General features: G+C 38.1%; 1 protein-coding gene across 5 annotated transcripts in view; it reads left to right on the forward strand.

The window, feature by feature from the left end:
* LOC106510209 (uncharacterized) overlaps positions 1-27,451 on the forward strand; it is a 561,578-nt gene that overhangs the window by 3,756 nt on the left and 530,371 nt on the right. For all 5 annotated transcript variants that reach the window (XR_014844618.1, XR_014844619.1, XR_014844620.1 and 2 more), the window contains exon 2: positions 7,983-8,036. Coding sequence is in view for 1 of the 5 variants with exons in the window: in XM_085023822.1 (XP_084879948.1) it covers positions 8,015-8,036 (22 nt within the window). In the remaining 4 variants the exon portion in view is untranslated. The remainder of the gene's footprint in view (positions 1-7,982; positions 8,037-27,451) is intronic.

Below are 27,451 nucleotides of genomic sequence, written 5' to 3' on the forward strand. Positions count from 1 at the left end.
AACCAGTGGTTTGTGAGGAAGGAGGATGAAATCCCTTTGACAAGAGGGCGACTTTCTGTTTGAATGAAAGCTGGAAACACATCTGTGTATTTCTGTAGGACCGTGATGACATCAGCATAGCATCATTCAGTGTCTCTTCTCCCATCCAGCCTAGCCTCTTCAAGTAGTAGTAGTAATGATAAGTGTATAACAAGAAGCATTTCTGTGTTGCTTCCTATGCGTCAGGAACTATGCTCATGCTTTATGAATATTTCAATAACCCTCTGGATTAGGTACTATTATGCTCATTTAACAGAAGGGAAATCTGAGACACAAAAGGTTAATCCCAAGGTCATCTAGATAGTGGTAGGGCTGATATTAGGAACACAGGAAGTCTTGCTGTAGAATCTGGTTCTTTAACTACTATTATTTGTTATGAGAAAGTAAACCAGAAGCATTACTTTTCAACCATTCTATGTCCAAAAATCGTGCTTGTTACATATTTTTCGAGACAATGAACTTGGGACCAAGACATAATAAAGAGTCATCTTGCAAAATTTCTGGGGATCCTAGGGAAACAGAATTTAAAGAGCACAGATTTGAAATCAGACATATAGGTCTATGACTATTGGCTGTGAGATGAGTCGGTGGGCAAGTTTCTTAATTGTACAGAACAAAACCCATCTTTTAAGGTGCTGTGAGCTGGAGTGCAAAGAGGGAATGGCAGCTGAATAACTGAATTAGTTAAATTTGAATTTGAACTTGGGTGGTCCTTTCTCCCATGTGTTTATTTAGCCAATATGCTTATCATATTTACGGTTCTCTGCTGTTTTAGGTGCTCTATGTATATCAATTCATCAAAGCCCTCTGTAACAACTCCATGAGAAATTGCCATTGTCTTCGGCCTATTTTACGAATAGATAAGAAGCCGAAGCACAGAGTGGTTTATTAGTTTGCTCAGGGTCACACAGAACTGAGATTAGCAGAGCTGGGATTCCAATCCAAGCACACTGGTACCAGTCTCCGTTTTTAACTGCTAGACCATCCTGCTTAATGCTTTTAAGCCTGGAACGAGAAGCTATTTGGCATTTTCCCACTCATGCCTTTTCATAAAGAGGCGGGTAGGCACTGCCACCCAAATTGCTTAAGAAACATTTTGGGGCACACACTAAGGGGTCAAGCTGGAGCTAGAAGTATTTTCTCATCCAGCCACAGCTTTTGGTTTTATAGTCGCAATGATCATAACTTTGGAACCTAACGATAACCCCTGGAATTGATCAAGTGGGAATTTGGGACTTTTCCAGAAAATCCAGGACCCAGGTTCACAATGACTATACCATTCTGCCAGTGATGTAATCGTTCTGATATATCACTGCAATGACAGATGAGCTCAGCTCATATCGTATTGTACTCTTAGGTGGAGTAAGACAGAAAGGGGGTTTTCTGCTTGGCTTGTTAGCGAAATATCTGAAAGTAGTTTCCACGACAATAACAAAATGTTCATGTTCTGGTAAGGTAGACAAATTCCAGCTGAGTGATTACATTCCACCCAATTAAAAATCTTTCTCTAATTTCAGATGCTCCATGTTTACGATGCTCTTTACCTTCTGTCCTAAAATGTTGTTTACTATGTTTTCCTGCTGCTAAATTCTTTACTGCATTTCTCCCTGGAGGTAGCTGTATCCTGCTAATGGTTAAAATAATTCTATATGTAAAGTAGGCCTGGGATATGTAAATATTTGTGCTTTAACTCTGGAATAAATCTAAATTAAAATGTATAAATATATTGTTTTTGGAACTCCTCTCAAATGCCTCACATTGTCAAAATTCTTTTTGAATATGAGTTGAAGATAGGACACATAGTTGTAATTATTTATTAATCATACATCTAATATTGCCCAAGCTGCCATAAAATGTCTGAGGACACAGGCTGCTAAGAATAACTTGCTCAGCATTGCAGTACAATGCAGACAGTTTTCCACAGGGAAAGAAAGAAAGAAACATATCTTTTCACCTATTGCTGAGCAAATCACTAACGATTTTGCCCATTTGAGCTGAGAAGTAATTAGTGGTATGGGAGAGAGGCCAAGCATATCAAGAACTTGAAAATGTGTTCCTGCTTATGTACTGATATGCCCATTTTGGGTTGAGCTGTTAATTTCTGTACATTTTATGAAGTTTCCTTACTTTTGTCACAACCTTAATCTTGGTAACTTGCTTTTCTGAAATAGTAATTTAAAAATAATGGCCATATTTTCTATAGACCCAAATTATAATTGTATGAATAATAATAATAATAATAATGATAATAATAATAAAACCTAAGCCAATTAGGTGCATATGTTAATTTTTTTTGGATGACAGCTTAATTCCAACTTTTCTTTTTTCTATAGCAAGTAAGCCCTGAGCTGAACAAAAGCTCACACCAGCCTCAGAGTATCAGAATTCTTACAGCCAGTGGTGATGGCTTAATGGGTTAATCCCCGGCATCAAAACCTTAGAATTATTTTAAGGCTCTAAGTGGTCTCAAGGTCATCTGGTTTTATTTCCTGATGCAATATAGAAGCATTCAAATGCTGGCCTTACACAATCTTTCAAACCTCCAGGATAGACGATGTGCAGCCACCCTAGGCAAATTTTCTCTTTTTTTACTACCCTGAAAACGGAATAAATGCATAATCAAATGTATAATCTCATCCTTTGTTTCAGGAAGTATGGAAAGTCAGCTAATAGCTACTTCTGTGTACATTGTTAATTGGTAATGTGTTTTGTAAGTGGTAAATTGTTAACTGGTGGTAATGTGTTAATTGACATGGGTCGTTGGATAATTTTAGAATCTGAGAATTAGTGATGTAAGAGATGAGCTATTCTAGATACCTGAAAGGCAGTCCTCCAGCCTGAAGAGAAAGGGACAGGAACGTGACAGAAAGACATGATCATGATGTCATCAGTCAAGCTTGTAGGTGTTGCCATTTTTTCAGTGTATATTCTTGGCCTTGTGTCTGCTGCTAAAAGTGAAACATTCTTGCAAAGTAAATAAAAATTAGGTTTATACTTATAAAATACATTACACAAAATTCATGAGTGGTATTCTAAGACATATAATTGGCCTTCCAAGAAGCAAGTTCTGCAAACAAAATAAATCATTAAGTTGGTAATTTTGACATCTGATTCTATGTAGTGCTGTTGCCTCGCTAGGCTCTCTGAATGTATGGTACTTGAATACAACTCAATAATATTCTCTATTACTTCCCAGTGTTTGAATATTTGCCATAAGTCACAGTTATTTTAGATACTTTAACAGAGGACATGCAAAGAGGAAGAAAAATGTGAATCTTCTGTGGCATACTTTATTTATTTATTTATTTATTTTTTGTCTTTTTGCTATTTCTTTGGGCCGTTCCCGCAGCATATGGAGGTTCCCAGGCTAGGGCTTGAATTGGAGCTGTAGCCACCGGCCTACGCCAGAGCCACAGCAACGCAGGATCCGAGCCACGTCTGCAACCTACACCACAGCTCACGGCAACGCCGGATCGTTAACCCACTGAACAAGGGCAGGGACCGAACCCGCAACCTCATGGTTCCTAGTCGGATTCGTTAACCACTGCGCCACGACGGGAACTCCTGTGGCATACTTTAAATGAAATCAGAAATAGATTTAAAATCTGAATTAGCAAAAGAAACACTGACTTCAGTTGCAAAACAAAAATCAGAACAAGGAGAAAAGAGATTTTCATCTTTAAAAAGGAAATGAAAGGATTTGAAACTATGTATACTCTAACGTCCACCTCAAAGATGCTCTTAGAACCACTCTTAAAAATTCAATCAAGGAAAATGCAAAATTAAAGGTGTTCTACGTCTGGAATATTTTTTATGAAATGAAGATCAAGACCGTCAAGGAATAAATGCTTTGTGTATTTTAAACTTTTATTTCAAGAATAATAACTTAAAGGAGTTGGGTGACATCATCAAAATGGTGACACAGGAAGTATAGCCACCCTAACAAGAAGACCAACTAACCACAATATCCAGACAGGAGAGCTTTGAGAAATTGCAGAGCCCAGGTGAGGCTGAAGCCCTTCCTGGAAAACAAAGACTGGGAAAGAATGTATGAAAAGAGTAGGAGGAGCAGTTTCATGCTGACCACATCACCCTTTTCTTGAGGGAGGAGGGGTGCACAGTGCCATACTGAGAAGTTGCCCGGGGCCAATGTTTCTCCAGTAAGAAAAAGAGAACCCAAAGGGGGGATGTCCAGCTTCCCCAGCATTGTGGGACATTCCTGGGAGGCTCACTTAGGTCCTTCCTCACAGGGATCACTGGGAGACTCTGTGGAGCTCAGTTGCTAAGATTCAGACTGAGACAGATAAGGAAGATGGGACGTGCAGCAACTTGCATTCACATCTTGCACACCACATTCCTGCTTGCAACCGTGCCTGAGTGGCGCTCCCAGCCGGCAGCTCTGTAGATCTGCAGAGCCAAGCCAGTGGCCCAGTCAGGCCAGGGAACTCAGTTGGCAGTTTGGCCCGATTTAGATCACTAGTATGGGGCCATGCTGGCCACAGAACATATTTTAACCAGGCGGGAGAGCAAATAACAGTCCAGCCTGACTGTGGAGCATAGCATACAGATCCGCTGCCTTGGGAATTGTGGCCACAGTGCTCTACAGCTATGACAGACATCCCCTGACCTCCAAGGCAGGGAGTCAAGCCAGCAGCCCTGCCCAACAGTTAAGCAGAGCCTCTGGTCCTGCATAACCAAAGGGCCCAGAAAGCCCTGAGGACGCTTAACCCTCAGCCCATGGAACCATGTAGCTGTAGAGCTCAGCCTGCAACCCTACCAGGCAATGGAGCAGAACATATGACCCTGAGGGGTTGCTGAATAGCTGGCCACCTCCCTCAAGCAGGGAACCTAGTCAGAAACCCCACCCAATCACAGAGCATAGCTTGTGGCCCTACCTGACTAGGACAGCGATGTTGTCTAACACCAGAACATGGTCACCAGCTCCCCCCACCCCGCCACTGCAGGGTACAGTTAGCAACCCCATCGGACCAGAAAGCCCAGCCTACAACCTCTTTCAACAGTGGAGCCCACCCAATGGTGTACCCAGTAGTAAAGCCCAGGCTATGGCCCTGCCTAAATGCAAAGACCAAACAAGAAACCATCCAGGCTGGAGAGGACAACTTGAAGCCTCATCTGACCAAGAGTGATTGCAGAGCCCAGATAGCACCCCCATTCAAACGCGGAAAATAGCCAGCAACTCTGTCTAACTAAGGAACTCACCCAGAGGCACGGGTTGAACATGAAGCCCAGCCAGACCTACAGTAGAGCCCAGCCAGGGGCAACCTGACCCCCATTCTAAGAGTAAAGAGCAGTGACCTCACCCAGCTAGAGATCCCAATAGCATGATCCATCTGTTTGTAGATGCTACCAGCTGACCCGTCCAGTACCCCAAGCTGTGGTGACTGTGAAGAGCTTAACTAGCTGAAGCAAAACCTGTAAAGTCTGAAAGAGGAGACTGTTTACTCAAATGCACAGATACAACACAAGGTTACAAGAATCACAAAAAATCAAGTAAACATGACACCACTAATGGAAATTAAGCTCCCATAACTGGTACTAAAGAAATGGCGATCACTGAACTGTCTGGCAAAGGATTCAGAACAGCCTTCTTAAAGAAGTTTAGCTGATAACACAGACAACTAAACAAAATTAGGAAACGGCATGCATGAACAAACGAGGAGTCTAACAAATAAATAGAAACCATCAAATAAAGCAAGTGAAAATGCTAGAGCTGAAGAATGCAATGATTGAACTAAATAATTCAAAAGAAATCTTCAACAAAGAGCTCAAAAAAAGCAGAAGAAAAAATTAGTTTCCAATTTCCACTAAAATTAACCAGTCAGGAGAGTGAAAAGAATTAAAAAAAAAAAAAAACTATGAAAAGAGCCTATGGGGTTTATGGAACACCAATAAAATAAAATACATTTATGCATTATGGTATTCCTGGAAAGAGAAGAGAAAAAGGGCTAGGAATAGAGCTAATGAAATAATGACTGAACACTTCCCAAACGTGGGGAAAGCAATGAATATAAGAATTCATGAGGCTCAAAGACCCCAAATAGGTTGGATTGTAAAAAGGTTAAGCCAAAACACATTGAAATTGACAAGAGCCAAAGAAAAGGAGAACCATTTGAAAATGGCAATAAAAAGACAACTTTATCATACACACAGACACCCCCATAAGACCAACAGCGGAGATTCGTTAAATTGAGAGTGAAACATCTGATGCTATTTCAACACCTTTGTTCATTCATTTCTAAAGGTGAACACTGAAAATGTATTTGTTTTCATGGTGATAATATGACTATCACATTACTATATATAATGTATGGTGAAAAAATGGTTCCTTCATAAAATTAAGAAACTCATGGAGCAGACAGGCACAGGAAATTTGTTATGATATATGTGTCGTGTATAATCCAAGGAAGTTACTGTGTTCTATTTTTTGATAATATTTTTGAAATATAAGCAACAGTTGTCAAAATTTATGAATATCCTATACACACAGAGAACTGAACTGTGAAATTTGGGGGCTAGTATCAAACATATATCATCATGACAATACATATTTTCTATGGCCTATCACAAAGTTAATTTTGGATATTCATTTGAACCTCTAATAAATGATTTTGTAATTATCCTACAATTCTATTGACCTTTTTAATAGTCAAGTTCCTTAATATTTCCTGTTAAAAAATGGAAAGATTTAATTACAGTGTAAGAATGGAATTTAAACTTTTGAGGTTTTGGAGGGGACCTCAGCTATTAAAGACAAAGCATACAAACAGGTAGCCACTGAAATTTTCCCCTAAAATGGAAACAATTGAACAAACTAAATGATGAGAATATAAATGTACATAATTTAGTTTTATAATCCTATAATTGTATTTTGGAATATCTAATCTGGCGGGAATAATTTTTTGATCAAACTTTTGGTTTTTCTTGTGTAAATTTTTATTCTGTGTCAGAATAAGTGAAATTGAGAGAAAGATTTGGAAGAAAATTGGGTGAAACATTAAAAAGAATAATAAAAAGCGTCAATTTATTGATGTTTTAATTACAAAAAATTTGCTAAAATTGTTAACTTTGAGTGAAGGCAAAAGATAGTATCTGTGAAAATATTTGAGTTGAACTATTTCCACATTTAATATAAAAAACATAATTCAGACTATCCTGCATTTAGCAGAATTTGCTCGTAATATTCCATATTCCTCAGCACTCTTAGAATATTTTCTCATACATTTTCTCAAATATTTTGTCAAACATAGAAAAGTTAATTGGAGGTATCATGAATATCAAATTTATTGACCATAACATGTGATTTTAAGAATGATTTTTAAGATAATATTATGAAAAATTAAAATGAAGTCAATATTGAAAAAACACATTTTGGAAATAATAGTAATTATATGCCTTGAGGAAAAGATAAATTATGTGAATATATAAAAAGAATAATTATTGTGCTTATGTTTAGTACTCAGGCATTATAAATGTTTCATTTTCTTTTAAAGTAAACATATATATATTTTAGAAAGCATTTTATATTTGTAAATATTTTTGTATGGAACTCTTTTCTAGGTCTACCAATATAAATGAAACCAATTTTAGTGACTATTTTAAATTTTATATTATTTAAATGCCTTTTTTCATTCTCAAAACTATCCCTATTTGAACAAAAATTGATTTGGACAAAATGATTATAGTTGATAATGTTATAATCCCCACTTTAGGTAAGAGGAAATAGAGCCTGCGGAGGTCAAGTAACCTTTTCAAAGTCACCCAGCTAATAAGTTCTAAAATAGTATTTTAAAAAAACTCTTAAAAATGTAATAACTATTACTTATTGGACATCTCCTGTGGGCTAGGGAACATATTTGGTGCTTGTATTATTTCTTTCTCATGAGAATCCCATGAATTACCTTATTATTTTTCTTATTTTGTAGACAAGAAAATTGAGGATTATTGAAGTAAGATAATGTGCCTAAGATCGACAGCTGGTAAGTAAAAAAATGGGATTTCATGCTCTGACTTCATGCTCTTGTCTCTCACCCATGCTTTTCTTCCCCCCAACTTTATTGGGGTACATTTTACGTATGACATTGTATAAGATTAAGGTGTGCAATAAGGATTTATTACACGGGTATATTGTGAAATGATTACCACAGTATGGTTAGTTGACACATCCTTCACCTCACACAATTACCATTTTGTTGTACTTTTTCATACCCATTCTTAGTGGATGTTTTAAAAGATTCTTAGTAAAACAATAAGGAACAATAATCATTATTTTGAAGCTAAAGAAACAAAGGTTAGCTAATCAAAAAGGACAAAAGGAAGTCTAGATTGCTAGCATGCAAAGAAAATGGATTTAAACTAGATAAACTTGAATTCAAACCCCAGACCCACATCCTACCAGCTGAGCAATCTTGAAGCCTGACTTTATGATCTATGAGATTCAGTATCTTGGGAGTCCCCACTGTGGCTCAGGGGGTTAAGAACCCCACATAGTGTCTGTGAGGATGCGGGTTCTGTCTCTGTCCTCACTCAGTGGGTTAAGTATCCTGCCTTGCTGCAAGCTGTGATGTATGTTGCAGGGTCTTCGTCCCCTACTCCATTAAGCTATGTTAACCAGAAGATGGAACCAGGAATTCAATACACTATAGTTTGTCTCAAGACAGGATCATTTTAAATGTTTTCATGTTGATCCCAAAGCTGGTTAGCATTATAGTCTATCAGTGGGTGGTGGGCAATGGTAAATTTGGTAATATGACCTTATTAATGGCATCAAAGTTAATGTTTTTTGTGATTGTCTTTCAAGGGAATAAGTGGCAAATTAAAGTTGTGATTCTGCCCATTTCTCCAAATATTTAAAATTTAGTCTTGTAGCAATATAATATCATGTAAAGAATTTGACGTGAAAAATCTAAAGATTTGCCGTCTTACTAGAAATGTGAATTTTAACAAGTCTCTTGTCTTTCTAAACCTCGCTTGTGTTGTCTGCTAACAAAAAGTGATGCCTGAAAGTTCAATGCCATAATGCAAAATGGAGAGACTTTGTAAAATGGAAAACTTTCTAGGTAGTTACACCAAGTCATAAATCTTATGTAAATTTAGATATTGTAAGAGACACAAGAACTCAATGCTTTATATCTCTAATGCACATAGACACCATTATATGTTGGATCATTACAAAGATTAAATAGCTTAATCCATTTAAGTATCTAGCAATGAACTTTTATTTATTTGGTTTAAGAACTTCACACATATTGAATGCAGGCTACAGACTAGACAATATGTTACAATGGTAAATAAAACAGAAAATGTCCCTGTTTCATGGAGTTTATCATCTTCTAGAAGAGTTGGACATAACAATACACAATGACTGTATAACTGAACACTGCAATCACTTCTATGAAGTAAATCAACTGGATTCGGTGAGAGAGAATAGTAGCTGGAGAATGGGGGCTAACTTGCATTGGGGAGTTGGCGGGACACTATTTAAACTGAACACCAATGGATAAGTTGTTTTAGTCAAGACTGTTAAGTGATGAGGGGGAGATGTGAAGGAACTGTTTAAATGGAAGAAATAACATATGCAAAACCTGAGGCAGGCAAGAGGTTGGCATTTTCAAGGAACTGGTTCAGTAAGGCTGCCATGCAGAAACATGGGATGAGTTTGAAGATCTGGATGATGGGCAAATCATGCAGATCCTTGGGGGCTGTATAAAGAGATTGGAGTTTTTTCTAAGTGAAATGGAAAGTCACTGAGAGAGGTAGCAGAGGAAAGAATAAGGCTCCACATTGAGCACGTTGGTTTGCAACAGCCTTGAGGCATGTAAATGACTGAGTCAAGTAATTAATGGGATGTGAGTTCGTCATTCTGGGGGTCAGGACTGGCAGTATTAGTTGGGGTGTCATTAGCACAGAAAGTGTTTAAAACCATGGGCGTGTTTGAAACACGTAGGCAGAGAGTCTAAGAAAAGAACTGCAAGGTCTGAACCCAAAGAACTTGATCATGGAGAGTTTGAAGAGTAGTTAGCAAAGGAGAATGACAAGGAAGTGCCAAAGAAGGAGAAGGAAGTGTGATATCAAGGAGTCAATGAAGCCCTTATTTTGAGAAATAGTGGCCAGTTGGATCAAATGCTTGAAAAATCCATTATGGAGATGAGTGTTAACTTTAGCAAGGGTGAGTTAGGTGCAGAGTTGCAGGCTGATGACAGATTCAAGTGAACTGAAAGGTAAACAGGAAGTGTAGAAGTAAAGCCAGGGCAAGAACATTCTTTAAAAAAAGCTTCGGAAACAGAAGAGGAAAAACAGCAGTGACTCTTGGGAGATGAGATGCTTGTATTCATGTATTTAAACATCACAAACAGTAGAATATGCTTATATATTCCTGGGAATACCTCAATTAAGAGGAGAGGTTTAAGATGAAGGAGAGAGAAAGAATAAATTAGTAAATTCCTTGAGAAAACAAGAGAGCCGGAGATTCAGAACAGAAACAGAAGGACTCTTTGTTGGGAGAAGAGGATCATGATCATAAAAATGCAGTGATTCAGATTTACTCGGTTGTGTACATCTCTTCACTGATGCTCAGCCTAGAGGCAGATAACTGGATTTAGCCAGCTTAGAGTTCTTTTTACTTCTTAAATTTATTTTTAATATATTTATTTTTCATGCTTTTTTAAATTAAAATATTTCTTCCCTTTCTTGATCCTGCTTAGAATTTTGCCAGCGAAGTACAAGTGAGTGAGAGGGGGCCAGCAATGGCAGCTTGCAAGGGACGATTATAGGTGGTTGAGCTTGGGACTTTTGATCATAGACAGATGCAGACTTTGTACTCGTAGCAGTAAGCTGTATGTGGCCTAACTGCCTTTGAGATATGTCCTGCAATGTATATTCGATTTGAAGGCTAATTCCTGTTTCCTTATTGCTACTTCTGAAATATGTCTAGATATGAACATTTTAGTAGCTAAAATGTAAGTGCTACCTTTTCTCAGTGGCATTCTTCTCTTCAATAAAGTAAGTAATCCAAGCTGTAGGAATAAATGTTTTTATGGATTTCTATAAAAGTTATTTTCATTTTGAATTCTAAAAATGGGTTTTGTAAACACCTTTTGAAATGTTTATTCTGAATTGGTCTCATGCAAAGATTTAGCTCACTACTGAGACTGAGGATTTAGTGGTTGCTACAAACAACCCCAGGTTCAGAGGATAAAGTAGGCAATGGCCTTGGGAGTTTGCCTTTACTCGTAACAGCTTTCTAAAGGGACAGGCCAAGTAAGGTTTGTGCTTCCAGAAACTTCCTTGTCTCTTGGTTTCGTGGATGTTTACTTGGCTTAGAGGGTAAAAGATGGTCCAAATTTGCTTTAATGAATTTAAAAGTATACAAAGAAATGTGAATGTAAAAGAACCAATTTTTAAACATTTTTTGGAAACTATTGTCTTGTTGACAAATCTCTCTCTTTGAAAAAAAAATTTTATTGTAGTTGATTTACAATGTTCTGTTACTTTCTGCTGTATGACAAAGTGAACCAGTTTTATACACACACACACACACACACACACACACACACATATATACATTCTTTTTCTCACATTATCCTCCATCATGTTCCATCACAAGTGACTAGATATAGTTCTCTGTGCTATACAGCAGGATTTCATTGCTTATCCACTCCAAATACAATAATGTGCATCTACTAACCTCAAACTCCCAGTCCATCCCACTCTCTCTCCCTCCCTCTTGGCAACCGCAAGTCTGTTCTCCATGTCTATGAGTTTGTTTCTTTTGCGTAGATAGGTTCATTTGTGGCATATATTAGATTCTAGATATAAGTGGTATCATATGGTGTCAGTCTTTCTCTTTCTGACTTACTTCACTTACTGTGAGAATTTCTAGTTCCATCCATGTTGCTGCACTTGGCATTATTTTGTTCTTTTTTATGGCTGAGTAGTATTCCATTGTGTATATATACCACATCTTCTAATCCATTCATCTGTTGACTGACATTTAGGTTGTTTCCAGTCTTGACTATTGTGAATAGTGCTGCAGTGAACATAGGGGGGGCATGTTTCCAACAAACTGATCAATGAATTCAACAAAGTAACAGGATACAAGATTAACATTTGGAAATTGGTTGCATTTCTGTATATTTACTATGAATCTTTTTTTTTTTTTTTAGCTTTTGTCTTTTTAGGGCCGCACCCTTAGCATATGGAAGTTCCCAGGCTAGGGGTCGAATCAGAGCTGTAGCCACTGGCCTATATCACAGCCATAGCAATGCCAGATCCGAGCCACATCTGTGACCTATTGCACAGCTCACAGCAATGCTGGATCTTTAATCCACTGAGCAAGGCCAGGGATCGAGCTTACATCCTCATGGATCCTAGTCAGATTCGTTTCCCCATTGAGCCATGACAGAAACTCCTGAATTTTTTTTTTTTTTTTGGCTATGGCCACAGAAATTGCAATAGTGGCAACACAGGATCTTTAACTGCTAGGTCACCAGGGAACTCAATCTTTCTTAAGATGTACATTCAACAGATTTTTTTAAAAGACAAACTATCTAATTAGCCTCCTATACACAAACCCATACACTTTCATCTTGCAAGCCTCCTTCCTTTTTGTTTATGCAAAGCCATCCAGCAAATATCCATCTCCCATCCAAGCCCCGGCTGTGACCTCTGTCTCAGCCACCATCTTATCCTTTGAGGTGACAGCACACAGTGGTGACACTGAGGATGCATTTACAAGAGAGCAAGCCTCCCCATATAACTAGCATTTCTAAATATCTATTCTTTTAATGGGATGATTTGGTGTTTTATCTTCCTGCCCATTAATGAAAATTTTAAAAAGAGAATTTTATGTGGTTTCTCTAAGTAAGATTTAGATAATTCTTTTCCATAAAAAATCAAACATTCATTAAAAAATAAATAGTTATTGAAATCTGTAAGCAGTTTAGTATTTCTACACATATATATGTTTTTATTTTAACTTTCTCCATTCTTCCACTACCTGTTGGTGGCTTAGAACATTTTTGGAGAATGTTATAACTATTCACAGATTCTCTTGACAGGTATTAAATAAATGGTTCTTTAAGTAACACTGTATGTCATACTCATAAATTAGCTCATATAATTCTTACAACCACCCTTGAGAAATGAGTATATTATCATCATAATTTATCCCTATATTATACATGACAGAATGAAGGAAGGAAGAGTGTGGGGGCTTAGGTAACCAGCCTAAAAAGACAGAACCAATAAGTAGTAAAGACAAGATTTAAGCCCAGGACTCCATATGCTAATTTCTGTGTTCTTCCTATTATCCATACTGCCTCCCAAAGCTGCACTGAAAGCAAGCCACATGACTGGATTTAGATGGTAATAAGGGGATAGTAGATGAGAAGGGTGGCACATGGCATGTGTTTCTTTTGAAAATGCTTTTAGAGAAACCAGTCTTCCATACAGAATACAAGCCCATGATTTAAGTCCTATCTGCCAAAGCTCCTGGCATAGTTTTGCTTCTCCTGTCATTCATTTTATAGGATCTTATGAGATTTTAATAACACAATATCTTTAATAACATAACAGGAAGAAAGCATGCTATGATAAAAGGAAATTATAATGCTACAGTGTAGCCCTAAATCAATAACCTCCAATCGTAAATGTTATACCATTTGTAAGATTTTTTTTTTTTCACCAGAGGAAAAGTATTTGTGCTTGTCATATAAACATGTGTGATACACATAGTTAGTAAAACTGATAGTATTAATAAAAATCTTAATAGGCTTCATGATTAGAATAAAATGATATTTTGATCCAAATCCCTAATTAGAACAGTACATTTACCAACTGTTCTCATGGGAAATGGAGCCAGAATTCATCATTTAAAGTAATACCTAATTAATCCTTCTTTGTAACAGATGTCAGCCTTATTTTCAAATCTTTTGTAGACAATGACTCGCTGTATGAATCTTTAAATTGTCTATCTTGGGTAATTTATTTTTAACACTATAATATATGGTTAAATAAAAGAGATTAGATAATCAGTTTAACTCTGGTTTGAGTCCATGTAGCTACTATGGTAGAGATCTAGGCTGTTGAACACAACAAACATATTCGTGACTCCATCAGAATTTATTTAAAGTAAAATGCAATCGTAAGTCTGTTAATAATGGTACAGTGGAGAAATAATGGGCTGGTGCTTAGAAGGTCAGCATTCCATCATGACGCTGCCATACAGTGTTATCTGATCTCAAGCAATTCATCCCAGCTCTTTGGACTTTAGATACTGCATCTATGTGATGGAACTACTGGACTGTGACTTTTAGGATCCCTTCCAGGGCAAAGATTCATTACTTTAAAAAAAAAAAAAAACCTATCGTTTTTATCATTTATATTCCATTTACATTTACTGTGTACATATATATATGCACATGCATGAGAATATGTGTGTGTGTATATATACACACAGACATCTATCTTTACTTGAACTTAGTGTTTCCATTCCATTCTGCAGTGTCCTTTGATGAAGATAATCATAGCTGATAAAGTTCCTTGTGCTTTTAGACACATATTATCTATTATAAGTAAAAAAAGGAACCACTTATTCAGTGGCAGATTTCAGCATGTACCTCTGGGAAGCATAGTGTTACATTTTAAATGCCTTTTCATTGATTAGTCAGGAAAAATAATTATAACGGAAATTTAGAATAGGTAGTTTTAATTCCTATCAATGCTTCCTTACTAAAGTCATGCACGTTTGTGTTCCAGTAACTACTCATCAATGCCAGTAAAAGTATAATCTGAAAACAGAATAAATATAGAAAAGTATGGGTCAAAAACTGTCAGTTAAAGGCATCAGCTTGTAAAGAGGAATTTAGGCATCACTGTTGTTGAAGATTCAAACTATGTGATCTATATTTGGTTTAAGACTGCAAATATTAACCTGTAGGAGTCTGTTGGCTTTACATTATCTCTATAATGCTTAGCAAAAATCCTTGAACTTGGTAATCTTTATAATGCCAAAAAGGCTAATAAAGGCTAAGAATCATTAGCATTTATTTAGAGCTTGCTCTATACAAAGATCTGTTTTATGCATATTACCTCTTGTATCTCATTTTACCTACAAAACAATCCTGTGAGATGGGTCCTTTTATTAACTTTATTTTGCAAAAAATAAAAAATAAAACAAACAAACCCCTGAGGCTTGCAGATAATAAGTAACTTGGCCAGGACCACTGAACAAAAGTGGAGGAGACCCAGGATTCTAATTCAGGCAGTTTGGTTCCAGAGCCTTGTCAATATCCAGTGACAACAAAAGCACTTAATTAACGAACAGTAACAGGGATCACTCCTAATTGTGTTTATCTCTAGCAGACCTCCTACCTTAGCCCTAGACAGGTTTGTCCACCTGCCTACTAGACTCACCCACTAGGAAGTCTGAGTCCCCACCAGTCTACATTGTCACTGAGCTCTCACCCTGTGCACAAAGCTTGTTCCTCTCCAGTGACTTCTGTTTAGGCAATGGCTGCATCTTTCATCTAAGGCTCAAGGCTGGGACTAAATGCTGCCTTCTCTCTCTCTTCACTTGCTACATCCAATTATCCATTACATCAATTCAATTTGATCACTCAAATACTTTTGAAATCCAATTGTTTTTCTCTATTGCCATGGCCTCCACCCTGGTTCAAGGGACTGTCGTTTTTCTTGCGGACAACTATAAAATTTTCCAATACTGGTTGCTTTTCTTCCAGTTTTGCTCCTTTTATTTATTTGTTTATTTTTTTAATGCCCAAATCCATGACATATGGAAGTTCCCAGGCTAGGGGTCAAATCAGAGCTGCAGCCACAGCCAAAACCACAGCACCTCCAGATCCCAGCCAAGTCTGCAAGATACACCACAGGTCACAGCAACCTGGATCCTTAACCCACTGAGCGTGGCCAGGAATTGAACCTGTGTCTTCATGGATACTAGTCGGGTTCATTACCACACAAACTCCAGTTTTGTTCTTCTTTAATCCATTCCTTATACTCAAGCTAGACTGATGTTTTAAAATCACATATCTGATCATACAGTACAGCTGCTTAAAAGGCATTTATTTTCATTACTTTGGATAATGTTCCTTTTCCTTAACATGCTTACCGCTTTTGCTCTTTGCTAACCCACCTGCCCCAACCCCAGATGTTCTGATGCTACGGTCTCCTTCCATCTTGTGTCAGAGACTTGGGGCTTTTCTTTTAGTGTCTTGCTTTTACCTTTACTACTTCAAGACCTTCACATATTCATTTAAGTCCATCACCTCCCAGAGGACAGCCACTGTTCCCAGCACTCGAGTAGAGTGGAAGGCAATACTGATAAAGTCCCTGCCCTCATGGACTTTTTCTTTTTCTTTTTTTTTGGTCTTTTTGCCTTTTCTTGAGCCACTCCTGCAGCATATGGAGGTTCCCAGGCTAGGGGTCCAATTGGAGCTACAGTCACTGGTCTACACCAGAGCCACAGCAATGCGGGATCTGAGCTGTGTCTGCAACCTACACCACAGCTCACGGCAACGCCAGATCCTTAACCCACTGAGCAAGGCCAGGGATCGAACCCGCAACCTCATGGTTCCTAGTCGGATTCGTTAACCACTGTGCCATGACGGGAACTCCATGGACCTTTTCTTTTAAAGGTTTAGAGGAACAGATCATAAACAAGAGGGTAAACAAGAAAATAAACAAGAAAATCATGTATTTTCAGGTGGTCATGAAGTCTATGAAGAAAACAGGCCAGTGGGACAGAGAGTGAATGGTTGACTGGGGTGGAGTGTGGGACATACATGCCCTTAGAGATGCCTGGACTGTTGTTACATTCTTCCCTCACCATCTCAGTCCAGAGTCCTCTCATGCCTGGCTAACTCCTACTTATATCACAGGTCTCAGCTTAACCATCACTTGATGGGAGGGCTTCTCTTACCCTCTCCTCTATCCAGACTAGACTAGGTAGCTCTTTCTTCTCAGCACTCCTCATGCCCCACTTCTCTGTATTTTCTTTTTTGTAATTCACATCCCACTTTAAATTACTAATTTTAAGTATTTAAACACTTAAAACATTTAAATTTTTACTAAAAATAATTATCTGTATACAGTTATAATAAATAATAAATTATAATAATATCATCGATATGTTATATGTAACAATAATAAATAATTATTTCAAAAAGTAATTACTTTAACTATTTGAAATAGTTCCTACACTCTAAATTCCACAGAGGAGTTCCCATGGTGCCTCAGTGGAAATGAAACCGGACTAGTGTCCATGAGGATGCAAGTTTGATACCTGGCCTTGCTCAGTGGGTTAAGGATCCAGCATTGCCATGAACTGTGGTGTAGGTCACAGATGTGGCTCGGATCCCACATGGCTATGGTGTAGGCCAGCAGCTGCAGCTGTCATTCAACCCCTAGCCTGGGAACTTCAAATAAATAAATAAGTAAATAAGTTCCATACAGAAAGGACTATGTATTTATCTCTGGGTGCAATAAGAAAGACAGAGATCCCTGCTTTTCTGGAGCTTTCATTTATATTTTTGGGACATCACGCCAATAAATAAACCAGATAATATCAGTTTGTTACAAGGGCGAACACCAGTATTTGATTATAATTTTAGCAAAGAAGACATACAGGTTTTAAAAAATCTCCAACTGGGGGGCCTGCCCTCTCTGAAGTTTTAGGGGCGATTCCCCTAAGGCAGTAGTGATTCGACTGAGAACCACAGGGTAAGTGTTAGCTAGGTGAGGGTTGGACTCGGCAGGATGAGAAAGTATCTCAGGGTGATATGGTGGGAGTGACAGGAATCTTGGTACCACTGCTACTTTATGTGTGTGTGTGTGGGGGGGGGTGGCGGCAGAGGAGTTCACTGAGGAGACAAATCTGAGTTGGGACCTGACTGGTGGGGAGGATGCAAACTTGTGAATGCCAGGACAGTGAAATTCAGAAGGAGAGGCGAGCACAGAAGTCCTCAGACAGGAATGAGCTCGGTATAGTCTAAGAAACCGAAGAGGACCAGTATGGCTGAAGCACAGGGATCAAAGGGGACTGTGGGAAGAGATGAGGCCTGAAAAGCAGGCAGAGGTCCGATCACAGAGGGCATTGTCAGCCGTTGTCAGAAATGTGGACTTTATCCCAGGTACATTGAAAAACCTGGAAGATTTAAGGCAGGAGAGTGGCATGCCTTATTTATATTTTAGGAAGGTTACTCTGGTTGTTGCATAGACAAAGGATTTTAGGAGGCAGGAGGGCAAGCAATGAGACCCGTTAAAAGCTCATAAATAACATAAAAGATCATGTCTGTGATATGAATGAAGGGTCAGAAAGGGATGTTGTACTCTCTGTTCTTGGGGAACAAAAGAACAATGTAATGAAAACACTTAAGAGTCAGGCAGATTTGAGTTGAAATGCTAGTCTGCTATGGGACCTTGAATGAGAAATTTGTATGAGAATAATAATGCATTTCTCACAGAGTTCATAGTGTTGGCACATGAAGCTCGATACACGTTTCCCCCCCTCCCTTTACAAGACAAATACTCATGTGAGGAATAACACATTAAATCACCAGTGATTATTGCATTTACAACAGTGATGAGCATTTTATGAAGGTGTATTATCTGCCAGACACTGTGCTAGGAGCTGAGGGCACAAGTTCCCTTTCTCAGGCACTTCTAGAACAGTAGGATAGATAGACATTGAAGAAATGATTATATGGATAATTATATGACTAAGTTCCCTAGTGATGCAGCTGGGTTAAGAATCTGGCATTGCCACTTCTGTGGCGTGGGTTCGATCCCTGGCCCCAGAACTTATCCATGGCAAAGAACATAAACAAACAAACAAAAACAAAATATATGATGATAATTGCCATGAGCCCTGCAAAGGACAAATTTCTTCAAAGCATACCCTAGGAAGAGCTTATTCAATCTGAAGCTTAAGAGAAACTCCTGGAATGGAAGTTAATGAGACCCGGAGGGTGAGTGTTAGCTGTGTGATGATTTACCACATCTGATCTTTACCAAGTTGACAGCTTGCAGAAAATAAGTTTTGATCAGGATTGGAAAATGAAACCAAGAAATGGAATGTGACCTGAAATGAAAAGTTCACTGCCTGGGATCCAGGTATGGGCTCGTTGATCCATGAGAAGGAAGAGGACACAGATGAGTTCAGTGCTCAGGAGAGACGATGAACAGCACACAGAGGGCAGAATCATGCTCATAACATGATACTTTTTCTTTCTAGCTTCTAAGCCATTGTGAGCATAAGTAAGGATGAGGGATACAACTCAGAGAAGTGGGGTTAGTAGACAGTTGAGGAATTTGGGCAGCTATTTCAGCCAATGTGAACTGAATAGTTTCAGGCACAAATAATTGAATGATAATCTCTTCTTGCTGACATCTATAAAAAAAATTAAAGCTCTGTCGAGAGTTCTACACATCAACAACTGCCCTAATCCTGGTTTGAACACCAAAATATAAATTAGCATCCAAAATCTAAATCGATTCATGAAAGAAAAGACCATAAACAATATAAAATTATTTTTGATCTATTAGTGCACAATTATCTCGCAAACGATTTACTTGAAAAATATTATGTAAGTTCAGGGATGATGAGAAAATTCTGAATGTAGGGAGGCCATATCTATACCTCAGTTCTCTTTTGTCCAAACTTTCAGGTGGAAGGAAGTAAAAGTAGAAAGTGCTCAAAGTACCACCTTTGATCACATACCTTTTTGTATTAGAAAAATAATATTAAAGGGAAAGTGTCAAGTCTGTATTCTCATTTGGCAATTTATTGTGAGCACATTAAAAAATAAAACAAAACACTATAGCAAACGGAAGCAAAGGCCCGACTCCATCATGGGAGAAAATTATTTTTGCTATTCAAAAGCTCTTTGTTGGGAAGGATTTTTCCCCCAGTTTTTAGAGCAGTGTTCATTTTCCATCCCTGCCCATCGTATTTAGAGAGGGCCAAGTTGACAGCGTTCCTTCTTGTGTGTGCTGATGTGGCTGAAAATTGGAGCAGCCAATCAGCAATTTTTGCATGCTCTGGTTTCCAGTCCAGCTTGTCCTTTGAGCAAGGATCCCAAGGGCAGCTTGCCAAGCAGGCTCTGCTGGTGGTCCTGGCCTCAAAGTCAGAGCCATGTCAAACTGAATTGTTTCACCTCGGATCATGGGACTCCTACAGCCCGTTGCATCTTCTTTATGCCCTTCAAGGTTATAGTCCTTTAAATTGGGTCAATGGAAACATTTTTCTTGCCTGCTGCAACCCGCAGAAACCAAAACTCCTTTGGTTTCCTCTAATTATTCTTCTGATCACCTGGAATATTCCACTCTTTTCCTGGGAGAGGAAGCTCACCTTTTTAAAAAAATATGAGTCAGGATGGAACTGTGCCATTTGGAGATACTCAGCGTTTACCAAGGGAGCCAGAATGTAAGAGCACTTTCTTTCACTGCCCTCACATTGAGAGGGAGAGTGTAAATCACCGCAAGCCCGTGGCTTGATTGACTTGGTATAGGGTTAGTTTTTCTTATGTGCTTTCTGCGGACAGTCCTTGTTTTCTGCCCGTGGCCTTGGTTCACATGTCATGTGTACTCACAGAATGTAAGAAAGAGCATTCTTTAACGGCACTGTTGAATTTTACTCTGATGTGGTGCTTTAATTCATCTCCATCCTCTGCCTTCAAAATAGGATCTTTTAACCTCTGGGAGAAAGCGTCAGCTTCAACTAGAATTTTTTGGCTTCCTCAAGCACAATACATAAATGTAAAAATGCCTAGCAAACTGCCAACACAGAATAGATGCTTATTAAATGGTAACTTCATTTCTTTTACTTCATTCATCTTCTGAAATAACTGAAATAGTTTTTTTTTTCTTTTTATCTGATGGATTTCTATAGGATCTTCTTGACTTTCCAAATTATTTTAAATCAGTGGAATTGAAAATAGCATGGGAGTTCCTATTGTGGCTCAGCAGTAGCAACCCAACTGGTAACCATGAGGACACAGGTTCCATCCCTGGCTTGGCTCAGTGTGTTAAAGATCCAGTGTAGCCTGTGAACTGTGTTGTAGGCTGCAGACTCAGCTTGTATCCTGCATTGCTGTGGCTGTGGTGTAGGCCAGCAGCTGTAAACTCTGATGGGAACTTCCACATGCCATAGATACTGCCCTCAAAAGGAAGAAAAAATAATAGAAAAAAATAAGAAAGAGAAATAGCATACTTAATATGGAAAGATGTTCATCAGAGAACAGACTTAGGGTTGGATTTCTTTGTTTATAGTGTTTTTTTTAAATGGAATGGGAAGATGTTTACTATCATTAAATAGAAAAGTTACAAAAGTGGAATATACAGTGTATAGCATAAGCATAATTTTTAAATGGTGTTTATAATTTTGACAAGAATAGATAAACAGGTGTAAACAAATGAATTTATCTTTTCTGTTAATATTTGCTCTTTCAAGGCAGGAATTTTTGAATTCATAAATGAATCTTCATACTTTTTAAGATCTTCTAAAAACAAGTTTATTTGAAGCAAATGTCATCTAAAGTGCGACTTTAAAAAGGGTTTTATCTAAAGAAACTGTTACAAGAATAGGTTTGTAACTCCGACCTCGGAAAAACACGTCCATCCTACTGCCTCCATTTAGGATAGATTCTCGCCTCCCAAAGGGAGGTGTTTTAGATCATCCGTAACAGCCAGTCAACTCTTTTGATCAGTGGCCTTTGAGGCACCAATCACATTATCCTCCTGACCGCAAATTCTTCTAGAGACAGTTTATAAAAATAGTAAAATTCCCTTTCATTTCCAACTAGGATAGATACTGCCATCTCCTTGGAAGTGTTACAGATTTTAAAAAATAATTGAGAAACCCAAGGAAGAAATTAGTCTTAAACCTGTCAATAATATGTAGAAGGAAGGTAGGGGAAGAAGAGAAGCATCCTTAGAAAAACTGCATGGAGAAAATGGATTAGAGCTGATGCGCTCTTGTGCTTTCTTTTTCAACTTAACTTAAATTCCACAAAGTCTCAATACTTGCCTGAGCAAAAACTTCTATTCGGGCTAGGAAGAAGTATAAAAATAAATATTGTAGAGCTTTAACCATCATAGATTATTGAAATTCAGTAAACTCATAGAAAATTTGTATGTATAAAGCAGATTTATTTTCATTATGTGAGCATGAAAAAAAAACCTTTCTACAACCCTAAAAGAGCTGAAATGATTTTCTCTGCAAAAATTGTGTTCTCAAGTTTCATTGCCTTGTGCCAGTTTTCAGCCTAGAGTGAATTTTTATGGAGGAGGTATAAACCTCTGAAAATCCTACCACAGGTGTATAGTGGAAGGAAGGCTGACACCACTTTAATTACTGTGTGGCAGGGGCCAGGGTGAGAAGCATGGCCTAACTCTGTAAATCAGACCCCACTTGGGAGCAGGGGGGTTCTGCGATGAGATCTTGAAAATGTGGATTTTTAAAATCACTGTGTTTGTACATGGCTTCTGTTTTATTTCAGTTTCCTTGCCCCTTCCAAGAAATACTGTCTTTAGAGTTTTAATGAGTCGTTTAATTTCACTGATTTGGATCAAAGCAGTCTCTGAAGAAACCCACCTTTGTAGGCGGTTGCAGTGAAAATACTTCAGACTTGGATCTCTGAGCTTTGATTGTCATGACTCTTATCCCTAAGATCTTTCTTTGGCTACCAGATAAAAAAAAGAAAGGGTTTGGTCTTCTAATTTGCAATGGAGAAATGACTGCACAACTTGTACCCTGCAAGGAGTACCACACCTGCTTCATGGCGTTGCCCAAATTTTGATGAACAAGGAAATGACCAAGCAACTGTTGAAGAGGATCAATGAACCATAAGTGGCCCAAAATAACTGACTCAGGAAGGCAGCAAAGCTTTTCACAGGCATTTTAGGGATCTCGAATATGGAAGCCTCTTCTGTATTCACCGGTGGGGCATATTTAGAATACAAACTGCTGAGGGATCATAACGCTATATTATATAGTGCTCTGTACATTATGATCCCTTCAAAAACATGAATCAATTATAATGACATGTTGGGAAAAAAGAATTAAAACAGACATTTTCTTTATAGTAAGATACCTAGGAAATTTCATCCTAAAATGGCTGAGGAAACAGCCCTAATGAAATAAGCTAAGCTGGATCAGATCCATCAAGTCAATAACCACATTAGCAATTACATCCTTTTAGTGAAAAAGCAATCCTGGGCCATGTCTCCACAGCTATTGAGGGGATGTCTCCTCCGCTGTGCTGGAAGAGTCCGATAGCTTTGGCTGCCTCAGCTCCCCAGGGCTTTTGGTTAAAGTAGTTGATGGATTAAGTTGGCAGCTAACAAGGGCCAGTCGGCAGAATGTATTGGGACTGTGTCTGGAAACTCATGGAAAATTCTGAGTCTAGATCCGATCAAAGTTTAGGAAGGGGTTTGATAGCCCCTGATAAGGTTCGTTCTTTCTTCTGAAAAAAATAAGCTGGTCATTGTCTTTTCTGCTAATGACTGACAAAACAAACACTACATGCTACTATAGATGGAGATGCTGGTAAATCATGTTTTCCAGGTATTTTCACAGAATCATAATCTGTTAAATGTTGCAAGAGATCGCGGAGAAAAATCTTGGCTAGTGGTTTGCTCAAGCGACTTCCTTTGTAATTCATAGCCTTGCAATTCTTAAAAAATGAACTTAACACTGTGGGTATGTTGCTCAATCTTTGTACTGATTTTGTTTTCTGCTTATTATTTCATGCTGTGTATGTAGCTTATTTTGCTTTTTAAAATCCAAAAGCATCGTCCCTTTCTTTCTCCAGTTTTTGTTCCCAGATTGTCTGTCTCCTGGGTTTATAATTCTCAAAATCTGATAAGATCTAGACAATGAGTTTAAAGTCAATATAAGCAGTGGGAGTTAAAAACCCTTTGTTTATTTGTTTGACTGGCTGGTGTTGTGAACACTAAATCAATTAATCTTGGCTAAAAGTGGTTCCAGCTGATCCCTATACATTTAGTCCTGCTTAGAATTGCTACTACATTACTTAAATTGTTGAATTCTCAACCATTTAATGGACAGGCTTTGTCTTCTCCTGATAACCTGCATGCTGCTTGATTAGCATGGGTTTAATTCTCTTCTGGCCGCTTTTCCTTTAATTAAACCTGACAGCTTTTTTGGCTCAGAACTTCTTAGAAACACCCTAGGATTGCTATGTCCTTTCCATTTGTAAAAGCCAGTTCCTGGATTCTACAGGGTAATGTAGCTGAAAGTGCTTTGAAAAAGTTAAATGCATCATAGAAATACAAAGTACAGTACGGATATCTTCTTATTTGTGAAAGCAACCTTAGTGAAGTAGGTTTGGTACAGAAATTTAGTTCAAATTTTGTTCTAGAGCCATATATTGCTCTTCTTCTCCTTTAAAGCACTTCAAAAGCTTTCTCTCTTGTATTTCTGAAATCCAGAAGTTGCTTTTCCACCAGCACGAAGAATAAATGAAGCAACAGATAAATATTTCAGAGCTAGCATTTTGGGAAAACGACAACCTACTGATATCAATCTATTTTGGAAAGAGATATAAATTAACTTTAGGGTACTGGGATGGCTAGATTATGGGGTTATTGGATGTAGGAGCCTACGCAGTGGCAATACCATTGGCTAAGATACTTTCAGGTAGCAGATTTGAGAGGCCAGCAGAGTCAGTTACAGAGCTGTCAGGATTCAGGTTGGTCCAGAGGGTCAGTTCCTTGATGCTCTTCCTTAAGTCCCTCTACAGGTTTGCTTCCAATAAAATTCATAGGTCCACTCACACATAGAGGCATCCTATAGGGAATAAAATAAAATAACCCTAGTTCAAACCAATGAATTAATTTTATATTTCTGGCTTCTATAGTTCTCTAATGCTTTTTATTTGGTGTTTCTACCACAACCAGAGGGCAAGCAATGTGAATAACTATTATAAATAACACACCTCGAAGATAGCTCTAACAGATTTTGGTAATGCTGGATGAAATAACTTGTGAAAAAGAGAAGTGATTTTTAAAAAAAAAAATGGCAGAGAAAAGAGTAAGCATGCTCAAAACCCTCAGTTAACAAAGTTAATACCATGTTGGCTAATGCACAAACAGCTTCAATTTCCTTTAATTAGTTCAGAGTTAGGTGACAACATATTTAATCAGTGAGCTAACAAGTGCAGCAGCTGATTGCTCTCACCGCCCTGTGTGTATGTGTTGACTGAAAAAGTAAATAAAATTACTTTCACTGCAATAATAAAGTGGCATCCTAATTTTATTACAGTAGCAACCTTTTAGAAGTGGCATGCAGCAGTGAAAATTGATTATTTCCTAAGTACCTCTTTTCCCCCCTTTAACATGTCACTGTGGTTTAACCCCTTGGGGATGTGATGGCTAAATTGGAGTCCATCTGTCAAAAAGACCGACCACAATGCCGTCATGTTCTGTGTCTATTCTGCAAGGTATTGAGATGTACCTGAGTGCATTGCTTGAATTCACATTAGCAACTGTATCCCTGCGTGGCAAAATGTGGCCTTCAGCAGACAGAGGAACCTGTTCAAAATTCAGTGTTGCTCCAATTAGTTAAACACACCTACAAGCCAGCAGTGCGTCTGCTTGCTTTTAAAAGTATCTTTGTCAGTGAGATAGAAAAGAGGTGTCATTTTTCTTATCCTCTTCATGACCCATATAGGGATATTCATTTATTTACACTAGATTAATTAGGGTGAGTTTTGCTATGATTTTCCTAGGTTGGCAAAAGAGAATTCTCAAAAGCAATGCTACTCACTCAGGAAACGTGTCTTCCTATATCCTTGTTCCTTTGAGCACGACAGTGTTTAGCGTACATTGTTCCTCAAACAGTTGTACAGTTTAAACCAAGAAGCTGTAATAAAAATCCCTAACAGCAATCTGCTCCTTTCGCCATCATTACCTATATAATAGGAAAGACTCCGTTGATCTTCATTGGGTGTTCTTGTGTTTAGCCCTCATAGAAAATACTGAAACAAAGATCCTATTAAAAAGTTATTTGTTAGCCACTTATAAAGACTCCTGATTAATCATTTTAGGAGACACTTTAATTCAAAGCAAGACAAATCTGTGTACTAAGATCTGGGATACTTTTGTTCATTTCAGATGAAGCCGTCATGTTATCCGTCATCATTTTCATTGTTAGCCTTATTTCATGGATAGATGCCATGTAACCTAATCGCATCATTTCATTCAATCCTCACAACCGCTCTGGGAGGCAGACACGATTACAACACTCATTTCTCAGATGAAGAAATAGACACAGAGAGAAGCGCATACTGCAGTTTCATACTGCAGTTGGATCTGAACCCAGTCCTGCCCTATGGACCTCCAGATGGGCTCAAGGTGATTTTACCCACATCGCTCAATTCCATCCCATCCTGCATGCATATGGCTACTCCATTTGTTTCTGGTGTCCTGGATATCACAGGAGGGACTCTGAGTTATCTTCTTTATCTGTGATCCCAGTGGGGCTCATAGTTTCCCCCATAAGACAGATTTGCACAAAGGCCTCTGTTGCACAGACCAACTTGCTCTCAGACCAGAGATTGATTCTAGGATGACATCATTGTTTTTCTTTCCTAAATGATAAAACCTCTTCTGAGCTCATTTCAAAAGACAGGATAACCTTAGGCCTTGGAGCCTGTAGGCATGGTTTCAATCCTGGACTTTCTTATTATCTACGTGACTTCGAACAAGTTACTTACATTTTGAACCTCAGTTTTCTCATCTGTAAAATGGAGCCGCACACCACTATATATAAAGTATGTAAACAATAAGTATTTACTGAATAAGCAAGAGCACTATATTCAATGTGTTGTAATAACCTGTAGTGGAAAAGTATTGGGGAAAACACATATGTATAAATGAATCATTTTGCTGTACATCTAAAACTAACACAATATTGTAAATCAACTACAATTTAAAAAATGGAGTTATAGATGCCTGCTATGTAGACTTTTTATGAGAATTAAATGAAATCGCAGAGCTCAAAAACAGTTAGGCAATTCAAGATATGTTTGAAATCAAACAAAAAGTCTTGAACAACACCAAACCTCCACAATTAAATAGAGCCAAAAAAGTTTGTAGTCTAGGCTTGCTTCTCATGTTTGTAGGTTACATTTCACTGTGCTACCAATTTTTGGAAGGCTAGAAACATATGTACATGAGCAATTAATAATATTTGTACTCCTGAGAACATAGATACATATGGGGGTTCCCTAACTTTCGCAAGTCTTTTTCTATTTCTATGGGGAAACCTGAATAGTTTACGTTTCTCTTAATGGCTCTGGGTTTCTGCTCCCATTAATTTCATTTACTTGTGGATTATCTCATCATTGCAAAT

This window comes from Sus scrofa, chromosome 4 (genome assembly GCF_054392235.1).
Source record: "Sus scrofa isolate SSC_HxYL_T2T_F1_AM1 chromosome 4, Sscrofa_HxYL_maternal_Yorkshire_Landrace_v2.0, whole genome shotgun sequence".
NCBI lineage: Eukaryota > Metazoa > Chordata > Mammalia > Artiodactyla > Suidae > Sus > Sus scrofa.